The sequence below is a fragment of the Apaloderma vittatum genome, unplaced genomic scaffold (genome assembly GCF_000703405.1).
Source record: "Apaloderma vittatum isolate BGI_N311 unplaced genomic scaffold, ASM70340v1 scaffold9788, whole genome shotgun sequence".
NCBI lineage: Eukaryota > Metazoa > Chordata > Aves > Trogoniformes > Trogonidae > Apaloderma > Apaloderma vittatum.
The window spans coordinates 85,416-107,501 of record NW_009731249.1 but is presented as its reverse complement, the minus strand read 5'-3'; the positions used below and the strand labels follow the sequence as shown (position 1 = coordinate 107,501).

Genomic DNA, 22,086 nt, shown 5'->3' with positions numbered 1-22,086 from the left:
CCTGCTGACTCTTCTTTGAGGATGACTGAGACATCTCCAGACTACCCTCCTGCTAACTTGCAAGTGGATAGCAACATCGATGCTGTCCCCTGAGCTTTCATCCTTTATGATGACCCATGGATGTAACCTTTTCATTCAGGCAATTTTTAAGTGGCTTTAGTGCAGCCACAAACATTTTTTTCTGACGGCAGTCAGACAGAAACTGCAATACATCCCTACAGCGGGGTTCAGTTTATCTTATCCATTCTCCCTTATTTGTCAGTGTGCTCCTAACATCGTCCAGGGTAATTCTTGGCAAGCACATCCAGATTCCCACAGCTTTGTCTGACCCATCCATTAACACATAAGCAGCTCTCATTCAACATATGTGCATGTAAGTAACTTTCTGCTCGGGCACTTATATCCAGCTGCTACATGACAGAGCTCAGTGACTTACCATGACGCTGGACTGGGTTCCCATCTAGAATGGAGCTTCTCAAGACGTCACTGCAGAGGTTAATTGTGCCTCCCCGAAGCAATGCATGCACTCTTCTATCACTCCTGGTTATTGCATTCCAGAAGGGGACAAGTTGTACCCTCTTCCAGATTGTACTAAGCTGCTTTTTTATGAAAAAAAAAAAAAGGAGACGTTTGTTTACATATGAGTTGCCTTATTAGATTAGGAATTGGAGTGCCCTGTTGATCCTGCTCTGGCAGGGGGATTGGACTAGATGATCTTCTGAGGTCCCTTCCAATCCCTAGCATACTGTGATAATGTGATAGCCAACAAGCCTGCAAATCTCACCTAACACCAAATAACAGCACAAGGCAAGCCTATCTGTGCATTTATACTAACCTAAACCACTTCAAAACCTGCAGAGTTTTACCAAATTAGGTTGATTTATGGTATGGTGGACTAATTCTGAATAAAACATTTGAGAAATAGAAAATAAGTAATTGACCTTTCAGGAATACAATCTTTCCTGAACTTAGAAATAAAGTCATTAATCACTGAGGTTTCAGTATACTTGAGGTCTATTCACGATCTTATCCTTATATGAATGGATACTTAATTATCACTGGCTTCATTAAATTTAACTGCATGTATAAATATTGTGCTAAATTTCAACCCGGTGCTAATTCTCCATTCAAAAGACTGAAAAGCGGGCACAAACTACTACTAAATCAAAATGGTAGGGTCCTAACACTCCTTTTGCATTATAATTTCCTACCTGGGGTCTGAATGAAGGGTAATCAAATCTGTAGATTATAAATAAATTTCTATTGTAACTTCAAGCAAATGTTAATAATACAAGTCAATAACAGAGAGAGACTTACTTATCCCTCTGCAATGGAAAATGTAGCCCCTATTCCTCTGAGAGTTTCTGTGTTCGTGACAATTTTGCTGTGAGGTACTGAATTCTTCTAGTTTGCCATCTTGGGGTCAGACCTACTAACTCCCAATGGGATATAATTAGAGATGGCCCAAGGAGCTGGAGAAGACATTGCAGATAATCCAGTCTGACAATATGCTGAGGAGGGCAGCAACACAGAAGCACTGCAGGTGGAGTTCAGAATATTTGGTGGGAATTTATTAGTCAATTAAGCAGCCAGATGATGGCTTTGGATTTCAGTGATTAGCCATAGTCATGACATCCCATAACCTTTGTGCTTTTCATACAGTTCATGCATGAATATTTAGAAATAAACCTTTGATTTAGGTAGACTCTGTTTTATCTCAGCTCGGTTTTGTAAGTGTTGAGAGATGACAACCTTAGCTGAAATCCATCAGTATAGCAGGTGCATGGTATCTATGGAAATCAGTCTCTCTATGAAATATTAAAGATATAGTCAGGACTTGACTAGAAATAATTTAACAAGAAGACCTCTATTCCCTTTTATCCTTTTGTATATATTAAAATTAATTTCACACAAGGTAAACTGAATGCCACTGAATTCCCGAACTCTACGTATGTGTCAGCATTAAAAAAAATGTGTTCCTCCTCCTTTCTTCTTCATTCTCCCCCACTTTTTCATACACCTCTTCTTCTCACCTTGAAAACTAGAGTCCAAGTGATTTGAGCTGCAGGCTGATAAGGAGATTTATCTAGGAAGAAGTGGATGCATTTTCAGAATCAATAAATTGTTTTGTAAACATATTTGGTGCCAAACAATAGGAAATAACACAACATCAATGTATTTTTAATGTACTTGTACCGTCTGGACATTTTTCAGGATTCCTTCCCACGCTTGCAGGACTGAGAAAAGGAATGTTTGTTTTCTCTTCTCTCACTCCTACTGACTCAAAATAGCTTCAGAAAAATCACTCAGATGTTTGCTTATTAAGTATACTTAATGGGCAGTAGTTGCAACCTGATTCTTTAGTGTGTCTGAAAAAGAAAATCCTTTGGACTAATGACATTGAACTTATAGGGTTTTTAGTCAACTTCCTTCGTAAAGCTGTGTCACAGTTTAATTTCATACCCACTGTGAAATCTCAAACAAATGGAAATAATGTCTTGTATCCATGGTAACAAATGAGATAGACTTTACCTGATTTGGAGATGGAAATTGAATTAACTTGTCACTGCTGCATAGGTGGTATTGCCTTCAATTTATTTCTATATGAGAACACACATACCAAGCAGATCACTTTTTGCATGGCTCTGTTTTTCCAGCAGTGTTTGGTGTTCTCTAACAAAGCTTGTGATCACAAGGAAGGATGTTTTAGTTGTAACTATTTTTACAGTACTTCATAGCACAGCTGTAAGAATTTTTTTATTCTTGTCTCTCTATCTGAAATGTTTTACCAGATACATGACTATAGATAATGCGGGAGATACCACATAGTAGTGTTGCTTAATGCCTGCCATTATAACACTTAGTTTTGAGTGGGTATATAATTTCTCCAACTTTTAACTCTTTGGGTTAGTATATTGCATACAGAGTAGCAAGCAAAATTCTCTTGAAAAAAATCTTATCCAACGAAGGATGAAAACTATGCTTTTCTTGTTTGCTGGCCACCAAAAAAAATTCTTATGGAAATGCACTTGCCACCTTCATGCTTTGAGTAGGGACTCAGAATTTGACAGTGAGTCGCTATTGAGTTAATGATGTGGTTTCCATATCCTCTATATAATCTCCCTGAAATTGATAGTGGCACAAGCCTTTGAAAAGTGTCAGTTTGCCACATAGGAGATGGCACTCATTAGCACATATCCAAGTAAATGTTAGATTTTTACTGGTCATTTGGGGTTCATGAACCACCTCCACAGCACAGCCATAGCTGCAATGTTTTACTTTTCAGGTTAATCCTAAGTGTACAGAGAACACCTCTCTAGCGTGGCTCTAATTGAGCAAGTTAGTTCCATCTTTTCATCAGGCTTAATTAGCCAAGGTATGGGGCCACACTTGCACAGCTGTACAGATTTCTGAACTGGTTAATTTGCCAATAGACTGGTAATTCTGCACGGTGGTTTACTGCATCATGTAAATGTATGATAACATTCTTTGCTCTCACAACTCCCTGAGCATGATGGGCTGAATTTAAGCTGCTGCAGGCAAGAGTGTCATCCAGAAATTCCTGTTTAAACCATGCTTCTACCTATGTTTTATGGAGGAAATAGACACAAGTATCTACAGTTTTACTATTGCAAATGCTGGAGTGCGTCTGGGACATCAAAGAGGCACCTCATTGCCTCAGTCCTCTGGGGCTTTTTAGCTGAGCATGGGTTCATTCTACTAACGCACAGTGAAAGCACAAGCTCCTCTTCATTGGCTGTGATGCATTAAAACCTAGCCATGGGTTACTGCATGAGCAGAGGATGCAGAGGGTGTGCCTCTCCTAAAATTATTGCTCAGGTTGGAAAGGAAAAACAGTAGGAACAGCCACAGGTCATGTCACAGATAGGAGTGACATAAAGGCTGATGCACTGCTGTGGGTGCCACCAACTCTGTTGGCTCAGGATGTCACAGAAAGGGACTGAGTGTATTCTGGCCCTGTTGATGACCCATATGCATGTCACTGATGCACCGTGATCAAAGTCCTCTTTAGTCCTGTGTTCTTTTTCCCCCCCAAACAGTATCAGTTTCACTCAAATAGCAACGCAGATTGCAGACTTGAGCACGCAGAAGCCAGGAATTGCCAGAAGTACCGCCTGTGTATTTTGCTTCGTATACGTCAGAGACCCTTGCCTGTTCAGTGCAGCAGAGAGAGAGTACACAGTTAATCATCACCGATTCAATACCTTCTTGTCCTTGCTGTTCAGTATGCAACCCAAGGCCTTACTGCAAAGGCCACATTGCTCCTGACATTTCCTACCAACAGAGGACTAGCCTTTGCAGTTTACTAATCATTTAGCATGTAAAATAAATAGCACATGCGTCTGAGACTTAGACACCTCTTTTTAAAGGGTTCGGAGAGATGCCGGGTGACTAGCAATCAATTCAGGTTTCTAGTGTTCATACAGGGAAGGACAGTTTGGTCTGTGATATAGAATCATAGAATTGTCAGGGTTGGAAGGGACCTTAAAGATCATCTAGTTCCAACCCCCCTGCCATGGGCAGGGACATCGCCCACTAGATCAGGCTGCTCAGAGCCCCATCCAGCCTGGCCTTAAAAAATCCAGGGATGGGGCTTCCAGCACCTCTCTGGGCAACCTGTGCCAGTGTCTCACCACCCTCATGGGAAAGAACTTCTTCCTAACGTCCAATCTGAACTGATCCATCTCTGGCTTTAATCCATTCCCCCTAGTCCTATCACTACATGACATCCTAAAAAGCCCCTCAGTGTTTTGGGAGTGCAAGAAGAGCTGCTGAGAGCATCGCTGCTCCCTCCTTAGAGTCACTGCTGCCTTGAAGAATTTAGTGATGAGGACAGTGGGATGCACCCAGCTTCCACAGTAAAGTCACTGAGAGACAGTATAGGACCCTTTTGTCTGAGATGGCACAAGGGTCCTTTCGCAGCTTTTTAAGCTGAGATCATATACCTCGTGAGATCATATAAGATCACATACCTCCAATGTATAGTAACTATTATGAGTAGAAAAGCCAGAGGCCGACAGCATTGTCCTCACTGTGCTGCCTTTGAAATTAATTGGATTTCTACCATTCCCAGCCACTGGTGCAGAGCTAGTCCATTTTCAAATGTCCTCACAGAGCTAGCAGATTGTTTTTTCGACAGGTAAAGATGGCATTGGTCAGATCTTTCCTCTCTTATCCTGTATGGAAAGTAGTTTATTCTCACGTAAGTAACGTAAGAACTGACTCTTCCCATGGTCCTCTCTCTTTTAACGGGAACAGGGAGGAAAAACATGTTTCTGTCCAGGAGGTTTCAACAGCTAGTAGGCTAGAGCATTGTGAGACTTCTTTTCCACATCACTCTTCTAACCAATCTACCACCTATTAAATTCTAATAAGGCTCAGCTGGCATTTAGGTCTGCAGCTCTCGGCTCCTTCACAGATGTTGTTAACTGTCACAGCCATTCCTTTCTCTCTCATAAAAAATTTCTGAAATGTCAGAAGTCACAGACAATGTGCTGTTGACTGAAAATTGCTGAATCTGGTGCTGTGTGAGTGCCCTGACCATAATAACAACCATTTACCTTTAAATATACAGGTTCTAGTAGCAGTTTAGCACTGAAATTAACATCGTTGTTGAATAGATGGAGCATGTTATGGCTATATTAATAAATATAGCCTAAATGTAGAGGAGATTTGTAGTCTTTTTTTATCCACCTACCTTTTGCTCATCAAACGTCTATTCAGCACATAATCCACTTACACACAACTATGAACTGATTCTACTCCAAATGCAGTATTAAAGAGTAAATAAAAGAGATTAAAAAATTACCCTTTGCATTTGCATTTTACCTGCTGAATAAACCGACCAGAATAATTAAGTTTATTCTTAATGTTTTTTATTACTACTCCTATGGTGTGAATTCCAGTTAGATCTTTCTGTTTTCCTATAAAAGTGGCATTGGAGTAGTAATGGCAATGTTGATTAACATTAATAATTTTATAGGGAATGAATACAAGATAAGTATAAAGAACTGGACCCAGTGTACAGATGTTCACTTCCAAGCCTGTCTTTTCTTCTCTCACCTTATAGTTGATATTTGGAAACTGGTTAAAATATGTCTGCTCCCAGTACATATTATCTTTGTTCACTTGTGCTTTTCAGGGCTCTGTAGAGTACTGTCCACATTCAAACTTCCAGAAAATACTTACTCTTTCTGATTATATTAAAAAAAAAAAAAGCAGCTGGCAATTAAGTGCTAATTATTTATCAGGTCTCAGACAAGCCAAATGGGTTCTCCTCTGTGTTTAACAACCTTTCCTTATTGAAAGCAGTGTTTAATTTCCCACTTCTGCCACCACCACTTCAACGATATTAGGAGAAGTGTAAATAAGGGCCCATGGATGCTTTAAGCAACATATCCTTGATAGCTGTTCTAGTGGTAAGATGGTGGAGGGTGGCATTGTTTTGCCTGCTACTATTAAAGCTAAACTGAAACTAGCATCAAGAATAAACGCTTTGAAAAGAAATAATTAAGTATGCACATTTTCATTTTAAAAATGAAGAAAGCATGAATTCTTTAAAAATTCCTCAATACTAGCACTGGCTTGCTAATTACCTTGTTTTGAAATGTGTTTGATGCTCTCATTACTAGGAACTCTGTTTCCACTACTAGGAATTGTGTTTCAATGGGAGTTACTCTGAGTGAATTGATTTTCTTACCTAATGTAATTCTTCTAATTAAAATGTGTCAGATCTTTCTATTCTCCTTCAAAATAAATAAAATGTTGATTCTGAAATAGGAAATTAAAATTTAAAAAAAAATCTAATTTGGTTGGTTAAGAAAAAGCATACTGTATCATTTGCAGTCCCATGAAAGAAGAGATGGGATGATACGGTTCAAGTGCCATTGCCTGGTGAGGAGGTATGCACTATGAACAGGTACAGGTGAAAGGATGGAGAAGATGAGGCTGCTATGCTGAATGAATGCTTGTATCTTCTTTTGATTGTGCACCATACCAGGTGCCAGCTGCTTGCCTTGCAGGACAGAGGGAACATGATGCTCATCTACGATCAGCCCTCTTCCTTTGACTTTCCTTTGACTTCCTTTGACACTGCAAACTGTAACCCATCTGTCCTGCTGGTAAAGCCAAGGACTATGCAATATGCCAATCACCTTATTAAGCAAAGGCAGGATGAAGTTTTATTGATGAGGTGCTGCAATGGACTTTGGTCAGACTTCTCCCCTTCACTGGCCACCATGAAAATGAAAGACCTTGTGCAATCTGCTGTGATCCCAGAGAGGGATCCCAGAGAGGGATCCCTGATGCTGTCACTAAGTATCTATTAGGAAATTGGGAGAATTTCACTTCTGAGAGGAGGGATTGATCCTGTAAGTTTCCTAAGGGCTTGGGTCTTTTCCTCATTCCCTGCAAAAGTCCATAGCTCACTGAAGAGAACTTGTCTTTCTTGAGGACTAAGAGATATACTTAAAAATTACTTGGCAAAGTAAAGCAGTAGACTGTTTCTGAAGTCATTCTTTGCACCATCCATGTTCTCCTTTCATCTGCTGACCAACCCTCTTGTAGTCAGTGTGGCTGTATTACTATGCCTCATAGATAAAAAAGAAGTGGAAAGCATATATTTATTAGGTATTCTTCAGAATCATAAAAGAACAAAACTTGGAAGGTACATCTGGAAGCCACATACATGATCCCTCTGCTCAAAGCAGGGGAAGCTCTGGAGTTGTCTAAGTTTTGCTCAGGACCTTGTCTAGCTGTGTTGTCAGTACCAGGATGAAGAGTCCACAGCTTCTCTGAGCCCTCGTTCAGGTGTTAGGCCACCCTCACTATAGAATAATTTCCTTATATGTAATAGGAATGTTCCATGTTGAATATGTATCTATTCAGCCATTATCCAAGAAAAGCCTGACTCCATCTTCTCTGTAACCTCCCTTTAGGTAGTTTCATTGTATCTGTGTCCATCTGTCTGTTTTCTCATTTGGCGTATTTCCTGGGTTCAGTCCTTCCTGCTCCTACCCTGAGTGCTATAAAGCTGTAGAATCTCTACAGTCAATCTAATAGCAGGGACAGGGGAGCATAGTAAACCTCTCCATAAGGAAACAGCTGAAAAGAGCTCTTCAGTAGTGTCACCATCACGTCTGTGTCCAACTCCTTGGCCCTCTCTGAGGTGGTTAACCCATGGAGTTAGTATGTTCAGCATGGTCTTTGCCTCTGGCCAGACAGCCAAGAAAACTCACTTTGCAGGTGGATACTCGACAAGCAGAAGAGGGACTGTTGATGCATGTACAGCTCTTCGCCAGCCCAGAGTGGAGGTTTCAAGGCTTGGACTCTTTTGTCATTGCAAACCCCACACAATGCGTCTGAATAACACCATCTGCATAATCCCTATGACATAGGCAGTCCCTGAGAGGTGGGAGGGATGAGAAACAGTGTGCTATTACACTGTATTTCATTTTACTCCCTCAAAAAGTTCTGCAGTCACACTTTGTATTTTCATAATGCCTTGTCATACTTTAGGATGTCATGTATGTTGCCCTTACTGCTGCAACATGAACTTCCTTGAGGGCTCATTTCTAAAGCTTCTTCACATTCTCCTGTTTCCTTGGTGATTTGTCTGGCCTCATCAGAGTCTTGTTACTAATGCATATTTGCTCAGCTGGGAAGTCACTTTCTCATTATTCAAGCCTGCCATGTGCTGGCCATTTGTGATATGAAATCTTGTCTGTCTTACAAAAAGAGAAAAACACTCTTCTAGACAGTCTGTGAAAGTACTGGGAGAGGGATTTTTATTTTGCAATTGGTTGTGTACGTGAGATTTCATTTTGATTCATATTTCTTTCCTTCTACTTAAGGAGGATTCTGAAGAGAAATATTTACCACCCTTTCCATCTGTATTTGTGACTAGTTTTTAAGAATTTTGAGACACTTATTTTCCTTGCTGATTTGTGTCCTTTTCCATTTCGCAAACTCTTAACTTCTTTTTCTTTCTCTAAAATAAAGTTAGAAAAGACACAGCAAGTTTTTACTTGGGCATAAAAAAAAAAAAGAAAGAAAAAAAAAGAAAGAATAAAACCTCAGTAGTTACTAGCATTCCCAGGGTTACTGCTTAGTGTGCAAGTGTTGGTTTCATTGGGACTAAAAAAGGTAGCCATGGTTGGGATACAGCCTGCCTATTTGAGACACATAAGTTTTGCCTTCATTTTAGGCACCTAGTGAGACAGATCTTCCCATCCCCCTAGGTAGTAAGTGGAGAGTAATATGCTGGCCTCAAACATTATAAAGATGGGAGAATCCAGTTTGCCCAAGCTTACTAAGTGTCTAAGACAGCCATTCAACTGAGTTGACACAATTAGGCTGTGTAAGAGCATCTCTCTTCGACTGATACACTTGTTTCAAAGTATCGTAAAATGTGTTGTACTGGAAAGGACCTTTAAATGTCACCTAGTCCAAGTGCCCTGAAGTGAGCAGGGACATCTTTAACTAGAAGAAGAGTTTGCCACAGATCTTTTCTGGACACTGTGGCAACTCCAGAAAACTGAGAGAGAGTCTGTGCCTCCTTCCCATAGCTGAAGGGGCTGTATTTCCTGAAATGGCCTGCACAACCTGTGACTGAAAACAGCATTCCCACCTCAGAGGCTTTCTGTTATCTGTTCTTCTTTAACTCACTTTCTTTAAAGTATTTGTAACCTTCTCATACTTCATTTCTGGCAGCTACAGAGAAAGCCATAACCAAAGTAGGAGGGGCAGGACCGTTCAGCAGTATAACTGCTAAACTTGTGGCAAATGCTGGTTTTTCTTTTTCATTATTCTGTCAGCTTTACAGTATCTTAAGTACAGCCTCGGGCCTTGCGGTCTGTTCTGATCTGCCTCCCTTTTCTTAGCCTGCTAAGTTGATGGTTTCATGCTGGAAACCATGCTTTCCTTCTGAGACCCTTCTCTGTCCTGCTAGGCTCAGTGTGACCACACTTCCAGATACGTACGTAATTTATATTTAAATGTACACATGCAACACTGCCTTTTGGGAAGAAATGAAGAACTGTGAGCAGGGAGGAGGAGAGGAAAGAGAAGGAATATTTCACGGCTGCACAGTGGTACACAACAGCAAGCTATGACTTTCCCTTTAGGGCTTCTCATATATTTCAAGGCACTGCGTGTTGTTTGGTTGTTAGCATTCCTGGCCACGCGGGCACCGCATTGTACACAGTCTGAGTAATTCTGCTGGCTTCAGTAATGCCATCTATATTTAATGTTTCAGAAGCTGCGAAGATTGGTTTAAGATGGTAATTTTCTGTCTGTACTTTTGAGATCTACGCAATATGGGCAGTACTGAACTGTCTCTGACAGAGATTCAGCACTGGAGGTGGGAAAGTGTGAAAAAACAAAATAAAACACACACACACACACATACCCTTCCCCCTCCATATAAAGAAATTAGCTACCCACTTATGCACAGGAAGAATTTGGTCCTCATGAATGAAGGAAGCTTAACACTGGAGAGTGGTATTTACCATTTCTATACAGAGCAGCTCCAGAGCTGCTACTGGAAACAAGCAATCTGTCTTACATTTTTTTTTGTCTAAAAGGCATTGATTGATCTCTGGAGAGACAACTTGTGGGTTAATTCTTTCTCCTTTCCTGGCTTCTCTCTGGAACTGCCAGTAAGAGGGGATATCAGTTACGCCTACCAGTCTGCTCTGGACCTACTACACGGCTTCATCTCTTGGGGTTAGCCTGGCTGCCATGGTGGCAAACAGGTTTGGTTGCACGTAGGCCAGCTGAGCTTCCAGACTGATACTGGTGGAGCTCTAGGCTGTGCAGATATCTCTCTCCATGATCCTCAGAGCTGTGATGAGCACTGTCAGATGCTTTTCTGCTTCCTCACTCTGGGATTTTGGCTCAGGGAAAAGGCCTTTGCCTAACTTGCAGAGGACCCTCAGAAACCTGAAGAATTGCATGCTGAGGACCATTGGAAGACAAGAGAAGAATGAGCCAGGTATTTCCTGGATATGTAACCAGGAAGTCATTCCTATGCCTGAGGAAACTGGGGAAATGCTGCCTGAATGCCATGGCTGTGACACAAAGTTGGGGACATCAGAGCTTAAAGGAAATAGCCAGAGAGGAGAGAGAAGATTGAAGGAAGGGACACTTTGATAGCTGTGCTGGCAGTAGCTGTGAGACAAGCCAGCAGGATTTAGCAGGTGGAAAGAGGGGTAGCAAAAGCTGAGTGGGTGGGTGGGCACAGGGGGAAGCTCTCACAGAAAGGCTGGATGAGATGACAAAGTAGGTGGAACAGTATCAGATAGCATAAACATTAAAACCAAGAAGAACAATATTTTTTCTATTTTAATTGATTGTGGTGTATACTTGCAAGCAATCTGAAGGGCAGAAGAAATATCTATAGGATCAATTTTTAATAAGCACATTTATATGAAAACCAGAATAATTCTGAATAATTAAATACCGTCATCTTGGCATCATTCATTACAATCTTTATGGAAAGGCTGTCTGTTTATAAGCAGGCATGACAGCAGTCCCTGTTATGAAACTTGCCTCATTCCTGCCGGTGTAAGATCCTCTTCCCATTTGCTTCTAATTTTGCCAAACATCACGTGTTCGTGGTGAAATTTTTCAGGCTGTTCGTCTGTCTTAGGCTGATATTTTTTTTTTCAGTCAAAGTATTTCTTCATTTTCCAAAATGAAACTATAAGGGGAAAATATGCTATTTGGCAGGTACAACTCCTTCTCACAACTTCGTGGTGGCCGCATCAACTACTCAGGAAAAAGAAATTTCAGAACATGACCCATGCAAAATCAGCAGGTTCTGCAGCTTTTAGAGATAAATATGAAGAAGAGAAGAAGAAAGAAGGTTAAACCCCCAGGGGATGGCTACAAGGTTTAAAATATTCTGAAGTCCTTGGGGATTGGATGGAAAGGTCCCAGTTCTGTGTATAAAAAACTTGTGTGTGACTGGGAGTATGGTACCTTAGTTACAGATACTCGGTTTTGCACCCCATAAAATAGGACCCATTTTCTATATCTGAAAGTAGGAGCCTATGCACACACAGTAAGCCTGCAGTAGCTGACAGTCTAACTGTTAAGACTGCTGGAAGGTTTTATCTTATATCGTGTTTTACAGCTCATCCTGCAACTAGAATGAACACACTCTTACCCTGGGGAAGCTGAGCAAGTTGGATATTTTCCTGGGATTCCTGTTCCTGGCTGGTCCAGAGCCAAATACTAAGATGCAGAGCAGGGAGCATGTCTCTCTCATGCTCACAGACAATGTCTTCCACGCCACTTCCTCCCATGCTTGGGCAGTTTTTGGAAAAATTGCCTCAAACACAAAACAGAAAAAGTCAGGATCAAAGGAAGAGGGATATAATTAGACTAAATCACAGAGGGAGATCGCAGTGGGAGATGTGAAAATGAAACAGTGGAACTTTGTGAGCTGCTATGTAAAACTTGGCGGTGGAAGAACCATGTGAGGGGGTGGGTAGGACGGGGAAGGAGATTTCGGTTCTGACAGAAGTGCAACAAGTTCAACCCTTAGGTGAAACTTGGTTTTCCATTTGTAACAGTCATTCAGTAAAGAAAAGGCTTTCCAGAGGCAGGGACAGACTGAAAACTCACTTACAACCTTCCAGATAAATATCAGTGTGTGACATATGACAGCATACACAAATTCAGTGTATCTTCTGAAAATGTAGGGAGTAGTACCCAACAGGCAAGATGAACACAGGCTTGAAGTGGCAATCCATCTCTGGTCGGGATGCCAAAGTAGACCTTCCCTCACAAGTTTGTTGAGCAAGAGATTCAGTGGAAAAGACCTTAGTATTTTATGTAAAATCTTGAGATTTTAAATGCTCCTGTACTGTAATAGAGTGAATACATATACTTGAATGTCTCTTGAAGGCTCTCAGGCAGCAGTCCAGGCAGCAAGATCCATCAAAAAGCTAACCCGGCTGGACTGTGGAGTGTATGAGATATAATCAGACACATACCCACATCTATTTTTACTTCAGTGGCTGAATTAATCCATCATGCTGGTGTTCACTTACAACAGAAATACACTACCAATAACTCCATCACTGCCTGAAATGTCATCTGTTTCCAAGCAGCTCTGAAAACAGTACTGGCACCAAGTCCTTTGATGTCTGGGACTTCCAGGACAGTGGAACAAGGCCAGGGACTATTTCTAGGTTTGCTCTCTTACCAAGATGCTTAACACTTGCAACATTGGTTTGAGGCAGAGTTACACAAGCATAAGAATAAACTAAGTTTTAGACGCTTAGATACATAGTTAGATTGGTAACGTGAGTTAGGAAAGCAGTTCCTCTTTCAAGTCATACTTAAAAAGCAGTGTGCATGCAAGCAGTTTGTTGCCCCAGGAAATCATAGTTTCCTTTCTTGATCACTAAGTGAAAGCATCATAAACTTCTAAATCTCATGTCTGTCTCCTCTTGCTTTTCATCAGTGTCTAACATTCCTCACATCAATACAAAAATCTATAATTATTTCAGAATTAATTAAATCTACTGACATGCTCTTGACAGTCACAATAAATTTGTGTAGAACCTAAAGCTAGCCAAGAGCAGGGCATGTGGGCTTTTAAAGGTAACCTGCAACTCAGAATTCTCTTGATAAAAATAGTGTTTGGTCATAGTTTTTTGTTTTGACAGTTCAGATCAGCAATCTCCCAGGCTGACATATTGATTGTAGGGCGTCAGTCTTCCTGATCTAATAAAATATCACAGCACAAGGGAAAAGAGGAAAGCTTTTGTCTTCCTGGCAACTCACTGTGAAAGCTTTCCAGAATATTGCTTTGCATAGAATGAAAATGGCTGTGGGCCAATGACTAATTATATTAAAGGGCTGTGCTTTTAAATTATTAATGTACCATAGTGTTTACCCTAGTGTTATTAAAACCACCGCATATATACTTCTACAAATAAGATTTTGGTTCAAATGAATGTGACAGTCGCTCTGTGGGTGATATACTGTACCAGGAGTTTCTACTTTAATGTAACAGATAGCTTAACACACATTAACTGATGCATTACTCGTGGAGCACTGCTGCAGAAGGGCAGGCAGATGAAAATAATTTACCTCTGGTTCATTTAGACACAGCAGATTATGCAACAGTAATAAATGTAGGAGCAGACTGCAAAGCATTGTTTGAAATGGGGATTTATCAAACTGAGGATTTAAAAGAGCTTTGGATCCAGACGATGTTAACCAGAAACTTCTTTTGTTTGTGCAGCAATTGCTGAGCATACAGGAAGAATTAAATAACAAAAAATCCGAACTAGAGCAAGCCAAGGAAGAGCAAACACATACACAAGCGATGCTTAAAGTCCTTCAGGAACAGGTGAGTGTTTCTCGTGGGAGAACAATGCTGGCATAAGCGTAGTAAGGGGATGGAGGACCCATGGCTTTACCTCCAAAATCCAGGGGAGTCTGACCACAGAATATGCTGTGAGCAAGACATAACCCTATGTGGCCTATGTGTCTGCTCTGATTAACATTTGTGAAGACAGCTGAGGCTAACACAGGGTTTGAGAAAACAGAATGAAAAATTACCCTTATTTTATACTATCCAATATTGAATTGCATGTCTTGAGTAACATTTCCTATTATGTTATTCTGCATAGATATCAGTGATGTATGTTTTCTCTCTGAATTTAATAAAAAAGCAGAGAGAGTTACAAGATACCTGAAACAAAACAGCTCTGTCTTTTAAGACTAGTAAAAAAGAGCTTGGCATCTCCTTTGGTATTCATGCAGATATAAGTATACAAAAAGCTTCATCATAATGGCGTTTAAAAAGTAGTTACCGGTGCGCAGTGAGAAGCAAAGTTCTGTAAATCTGATCATCACACCTTCTTTGATATTAAGGTGTTCTATGACACTGACAAATGTATTTGATAGTCTTGGTTTATAAGCATGGTGAGATGGATGTCCCTGCCCATGGCAGGGGGGTTGGAACTAGATGATCTTTAAGGTCCCTTCCAACCCTGACAATTCTGTGATTCTATGATTCTGAAACTGGAGATGAAGCAGCGCATTGTGCACAAGCACAGTGTGCACAAATACACGTTGTCTGTGTAGACCACGTGGCTCAAACACACTCAAATCACAACCCCCGACCTGTGCTGCACAGGCACAGTCTGTGAAACGTTATTTTAATCCTTGCTGGATAAATTTTGAGCTCAAATATTTAGCGACTTGGTTAAGTATTTGCAGTTTAAAGACTGTGGGATCTGAATTGCTTAGATGGCAAAGATTCAAAAAGCTGCTGATTCTTATTTGCAAGATTATTAGCATGTATGTCTGAATATGTCTGCATACAGATTTATACATTTAATGTACATATTGGTAAAAGTAAATTATGCTTATTTCAGACTTTCTGAATGCTTGTTAGGAAACCTGTGACATTGTTCCGCATCTAACATTTGTCTTTGACCATATCTAGTGACAAATATATTCTGGAAACTGTTAATTTAGATTCTGGAAAAAATAAAGCATTCATGTTGAGATACAAGTTCATAGTACTTACGGTTACAGAGACAACTTTCTAAATGGAGCTGATGCAAGGCTGTGTTACACAAAACACCATGAGGAAAAATGGATTTAGTAGTGACAATCTTTATAGACACAGAATCCACTGGATCTCTTGAGTTAATTGCATCTCATTTCCATTTTTAGACTGCATTCAAGGTATAGCATTATGCAATACTTAAGAAAAAAAATGAAATTACATGAAATTACTTTACATCTTGGCAGCTGTTAAATGATGCACAAACATATAGGAAGTTGTCACAATGCAAGGCCCTGGTGGGGGCCACCGGGGCAGACTTTTGAGTCTCTGCAGACTCCTGCTAATTGCGAATCAAATGTGCACTCATGCTAGGCAGACAGATGAAACAGTAGCTCGAAGAAAGGCAGGATGGATCTGCATTTCTTTGGAGAATTAGCTGTGAAACACGCCTAAGGCCAAGACTGCAAGTAGCCAGAATTCCTAACGAATGCTGCACAGCCAGTGTGCTTCTCCAGCAACCCTGAACCCATTCCAAAACTTTCCAGAGCAGCAATGACCCCCACTTGCCAAGGCTCACAGCTTTCCTTTCCAAGCACCACAGCTCATCTGTGTGTTTTACCCACAATGGGTGTTGAAAATCGTCTGGTGGAGTCAAGTAAATACGAACGTTTCTTTCAAAAATAAATAGCACTGGGCTCCCGCCTCGAGTGTATGGCTTGTTTTTTGTGATAACTTTTGCTAAAATCTGCCTTTTCATCTGAAGCTTCCCCTCACCATGGGCGTGTTTGCTTGGAGAGGTGCAGCTGTGTCTGAGCATGTCTGCTGGCTCAGCACATCTCACACCCATCCCGTGGCACCAACCCAGCTGTGTCCAGGCTGGCATGTCCTGCTGGGAGACGTCCTGTTTGCTTGTGCACCGTACTGCATTACTGTAGGCTAAAGCCTTCTGGATCAGATCTGGCTCATGGCTGCCAGCTCTAGTTGTCCGAGGGATTCACACCCACTGGTTTGAGTCAGACCATGAAATTAGGTTTATGAGAGACTTCTAACCCCTCAACTCTTCTCCTTTCCTTTCAGGTAGGCCCTTGGTTTTTCTGACACTAGTTCAGTGCGTTGCCTCAGCATACTCTCTGCTGGTAACATCACATTCGTCACCAATCGCGATGGAGCTAGTCTAGGGGGTGAGGCAAGTCCTGTGTTTCCAATATTGTCTGTTTTTCTAAGGTTCCTATTCCAACATTTCATTATTTAGGATATGAGAGAAGAATATAATTTTAATTCAGAAAAAAACAATATTGGGAAAAAAAAGAGAGACTTTATCCCTTTAGCCTATGAGAATGCAGATGGACATTCTCTACCCATAAATTTTCCACCATTATCTCCACTGACTCACCTCCACCTCCTACTGCAGTGGTTCTAGTGTAGATGTGGATGCTAGCACCTTCTTGCCTGAGCTCTAGCATCCTTTTCAGAGCATGGCATGCAGTGAAAGAAGTTGAAAGGTTCAAGCATCCTGCTAGCATTGAATTAACTGGTGGAGGCATGCCCGGGCATGATTGTGGGAAACCATGGAGGGGTGAAAGCCTGCCAGACCAACATAGGCCAGAGGCTGAGCCCACGCTCCTGTCAAGTGCACATGTGAATGACAGGGGAGTGGTATGTCACCAGCAGAACATATGCAGAGCATTGCCCAAGGAGCCAATAGTCACCAAAGGGTGATGGCACTTTATCAAACCTGGAAAAGGAAAGGTGAAAGGTAAGTAATGAACTGCACTCCTCAAGCATTTAGGACATGGCATTAGCTTGCAGAACAGTCTCACATACCCGAGCACACTCTCCTGACCTCATATTCAGATGAGTAATTCAGCTGAACTCAACAGGGCTGCACACGTGAGGTGAATTTCTGTAATGAAGAAGTGGCAGAATGAGGAAACGGCACTTTCAGTCGCACTATGATGCAGAAATGCCTAATTGTTGTGCTTGGCTGGAAGTAGCCATCTTGGCTTGTTCCTACCAGTCGTCCTCACAGTCAAGTGGTTTCACAGGATGGTTATTTCATCAGTGAAGTGGTTTCACAGGATGATTATTTCATCAGTGTAGAGAAAATACGTAGCATTCCTTGGTAATGTGTCACCCTGCTATTGGTATGAATTGCAGATTTTTTGAGGATATTGAAAGATGAGCATCAGGGAGTTGAACCAGGAGACCTGATGAGTTTGGAGTCCCCAGCTGTCCTCTGTACTACATTATCAGGGATTGCTGCCTCCTTCCCTCTCTGTCAGGACTGGTTTAGTGGCTTGAGCAGCAGTTTCTGAACTGGTGCGGTTTACAACCCTGCCTAATAAGGTACGCAGAGATCATGGCCCAAATACCTTAATTGTCACACTGAAAACTGTGAGAAGTTGGGAATTGAATCACACGTACAACACATTGTTAGTTGTTGCTGCCACACAGCAAAAAGATAATGGAGGTAACCTAGCTGCCCTAGGCTGGTAGTCTGCCAAGGCTTCAGAGTCAGACACCTAATCAAAACATAATAGTGTTCTATTTCACCTGAACTTTAGGACTGTTGTGGTTCAGGATCTCAGCTGTATCATCAACTGTTACATAAACCCCAGCTTCTTTGGCAAAAAACAAGGAATGCAGAGGAAAATTCTGTTTATTTTCCCCATCTCCCCCCACCCTAGATACCAGTTCTGAACTGAGTTAAAATAAAAGCATGACTCTCCAGAGATTTACCTAGAGAATAAATGGTTCTGAGCACTTCATTTAAATATACAAACCTCATGGCTTATAGGCTCAGGAGAGCTGCGGTGTCTCCTCCTTTCTGTGTTTGCTCAGTCACAGGATGAACGACTGCATATTTCACTGTGACTTGAGACATTCCTTAAATCTCCCAGGACAGATTTTTACAATCCCCAATGTAATCCTGGATTTACCCCCCCCCCCCAAAAAAAAAAGCTAATTCAGGATGAAAAAAAAAGTTTTGGTTCAGAATATATATTTGGAATTGGCACTGTCTCCTCGGTTGTTCCTGCCACTGGTTAAATAAAAGAGCTGTTATTCTCTTCACCTCCTTTTCCGTCATACCCAGGAGCCATGTCAGTTATTTAGATGCTTCCTCAGGAAGGAAACGTACAGGAGCACTTTGGCATCATAAACAGCTCAAAATATATCATTCAAAAGTAATCATTAGCAAAACACTATTTAGCTAGTGGCAACTTGCAAATATTGTAAAGTTTAAATTAATAGCAACAAGAATGGGAAATGAAAGCATTTATTATTCTTGAGAGCCAATTCTGTACACTTTTTATGCCTTGAAACTACTTTCTAATCTTATTATTTAAAAAATAATGACCCAAACTTATTATTTTCTTTTTTTTTTTTGCCATCCTATCAAGCCTTAAGTATGTTGGTTTCAAAATGGTTCGAGCAAAAACTCATTAGAATTATATGCTCCATCTGTTTTTCTCATTGGAAGCTTTATAAAATACTCCTTCAAATAAATCAAAGATAACTGTGTGAAATACCCAAGTAATGTGCCTGTTTTGTTCTGTTTTGTTTTTTATTCACTCTTTGCAGTTAAAAAGCGCCAAGGAATTAGCAGAAATCAATGGACATGATGAATCTCAGGCAAATGTAGGTACAGCTATCTGTGCATAGATTTATATATATGTATGCATGCATATGGTCTCAAATTTACTGTTTATGGCTTAAAGCTAGTAGTATTGCTGAGTGATTTGCACATCAGGTTTGAAGTACCTGTTGTTTTCTTTTTTCCTGAAGCCACTGGTTCAAATCCCAGCAAACTTCATTTCGAGGTAGATAAATTGGGTTCCATGCAATTTACTTTGTAGGAGTTATTTGGATGAGACTTTAACAACCAATGTCCTACTTGCTGTATGTGGGTGTTAAAGATACCATGGAAACGACTGCAAGAGAAATGCTTTGCCTTAGTGTCCTGTCCAGGATTACTTCAGCTACAAAGTTAAACCATTTGTCTCTCTGGCTGCCACCTTGCAGCTGAGCAAGTCTGGCCCTGTTTCAGTTTGAAGTGATTCGTATACATATATAATTTGGAAACAGTTAATTTGCACAAGAGGACTAAATTAATTCATTGAGTCATTATTTTGTCCAAAATCATTAAAGGACTTGTTAAGGTCATGTTTTTTAAAATCCGCTGCCAAAAAAAAAATGCTTCTGTTATTCCCTTAATGACTGCAGTCAAAACAGCAATTTGGATAAAGGAGAAAGAAAAAAGGAAAACTTGCCTGCTATGTTTGTCATCCAAACTGTGCAGCTTTGTGCTTTGTTATAAACGTACAAAAATTAAAACTGATTATATATGGTATCTTCCTCCTAGCCGAGAAATCTACCCACAATCTGAATATTTTAACATCTATTTTAATCAATGTGCAGCCAGGAAAGCGGTTTTATTTTAAGCCTGAATGGAAGGCTCAGATTTTGTGGACTGCTTTGTGATAGGGAAATGCCGTCCTCTCTTTTTTAATTCTTTCCTGAATCTCATTCATTGTGGTCTCTTTCCACAGTGAAGTCGATAGAGCCTCATAGCTCTCAGCATTTGGGCAGGAGACAGTCAATATTGTCTGATAGCTCCAACAAATCTACAACTGCAGTCTGTCTGTGCAGTGTCTCATTGCCCCTTTGAAAGATTCTGTTTGCAAACCAAAATAAAGACATTAATCCACTGATGATCCAAGATGTTCACATTTGTTACCTAAAAATTTGTCTTTGTACAACAGGCGGTTGCAGGTTTCTTAAAGGAATTCAGAAATTTAAAGCTTAGAAACCTTCTAAAGGAACTCCCTTTCCAAAAATGTGGATGAAACAGTGTTTTGCAGGATTGAAATGTTCTAAAGGAAAGTTATCTAAACACTTCAACTTTTATTATTCTGCCTCCTATGTAACTGGATGAAAGAGAAAAGCCTGAAAGTTTTATTTTTATATAATATAAAGGTTAAAATAGCATTAAATTGAAATATTTTGATTGTGTAAAGGGGGTGTTTCAGTATATCATTGCATGATATCTATGTCAGAATATTTCAGAATCTTTGGTTAATGATAGTTTTTTCAAAATGTAATGTTCCAGTTTGTAACTGTGGGGATTGTTCAAATGGCTGAATATGCCATGGGACGAAAACTCCATTTTCTGCCTCTCTTTTCCATGATGATCTCATAGCAATATTAGACTCCTAATAAAAGAAGTCAATACCTAAATTGATGGTGAAGAGGGAGACCAGACAGCTACAATTATTGAGTCACAGTTGCAGCCATGTCTTCAGCAATTATGCCGCCATGAAATCAGAGAAGGCACAGCAGCACAAATGGAAATAGAGAAATATAGGGAAGAGCTGATGTTAAAGCATTTGCTACAGTAATGAACTTTGTGAAATGGGAGTTGAGGTACCTTTTAAACAATTGTCATATATACCAAGTATGTCGTGCTCAGGTGTTGTGCCTTGCAGGTTGTCTCTCCACATCTATTCTCAGCAGACTTCATGGTTGTTGCCCTTGGCCAGTGTGCAGATCTGGGATGATCAAAGAGAAAAAGACTCCGTGGCTCCTATGAGGTTGCTAGTGAACTGTGATGCATATAATGGGATTAGGATATATTTGTTACAGTTGACAGGTTGAATTCAGCAAATGAAATACCTTTACACGCCAAGCAATAGTGGGAGATGTTGGTAAGGAAAAATGGCAACATATGTCTATACACTGAACACACAATCTTAATCTTCACACTATAGCATATTTAGATTACTTACTCTGCAGAAAATCAGTCTCCTAGAAGGAAATATAGAAACTTTATGCAAACTGCATACACATCAAGCTCATACTGTAATCTTAAAAAGATTATTTTCTGCAGTCCTCAGGATTGCTGCTGATGGCACTGGTCTGGATTATATTTTACATTAAAAAATGTTGGGGTTTAGGGTAAGTCCTGGACGTATTTTTCTTGGCAAAAGCAGACACAGATGGAAATATATACTTAGACCTATCCTGGTGTATCTTCTACATTTCCATTATGTGAGACCATGCTGAAAGGGAAACAAGGATCTGGACACCTCTGAAAAAAAGAAAACACCCCTTCTGGAATGTGCACCAACCGTCTTCAGTTTTTGCTCTTGTTTATGCAGGAGAATTGAGCACATTTAACTAAGAGGCTGGAGAATTGCAATATTACGCTCTCTGCCGTGGCAGCTCACACACAAATCTGGGGGGGGGCAAAAATTGAAATTTTACTGTATTTCCAGTACATCTGTTATTTCCAGAAAGCAAAACCACCTTACAAGGCTCTGTGAACAGTCATAAGGGTGTTTTTTGAGTGACTTGCTAGGTACATGCAGTAATATTTGTTATGGCTGTTGACATTTCACAGCTATACTCTGTGTCAGAAAAGGCCAAGTGTCAGGCTCAAGCAGTACACAGAGCCTGAGATCCTGGCCTGGTGTTAACAGAGACTTTGACACCCAGGGGTGCCAGAGGTCTTGTCACGGAGCGTTCAT

The 22,086-nt window shown here is 40.6% G+C and overlaps 1 protein-coding gene across 1 annotated transcript in view; it reads left to right on the top strand.

Annotated features, from left to right (window-relative positions):
- Window positions 1-22,086, top strand: part of ENOX1 (ecto-NOX disulfide-thiol exchanger 1) — a 68,700-nt gene that overhangs the window by 26,748 nt on the left and 19,866 nt on the right. Inside the window, exons 5-6 of the mRNA XM_009875123.1 lie at window positions 14,282-14,389; window positions 19,142-19,198. Of these exons, the coding sequence (XP_009873425.1) occupies window positions 14,282-14,389; window positions 19,142-19,198 (165 nt within the window). The remainder of the gene's footprint in view (window positions 1-14,281; window positions 14,390-19,141; window positions 19,199-22,086) is intronic.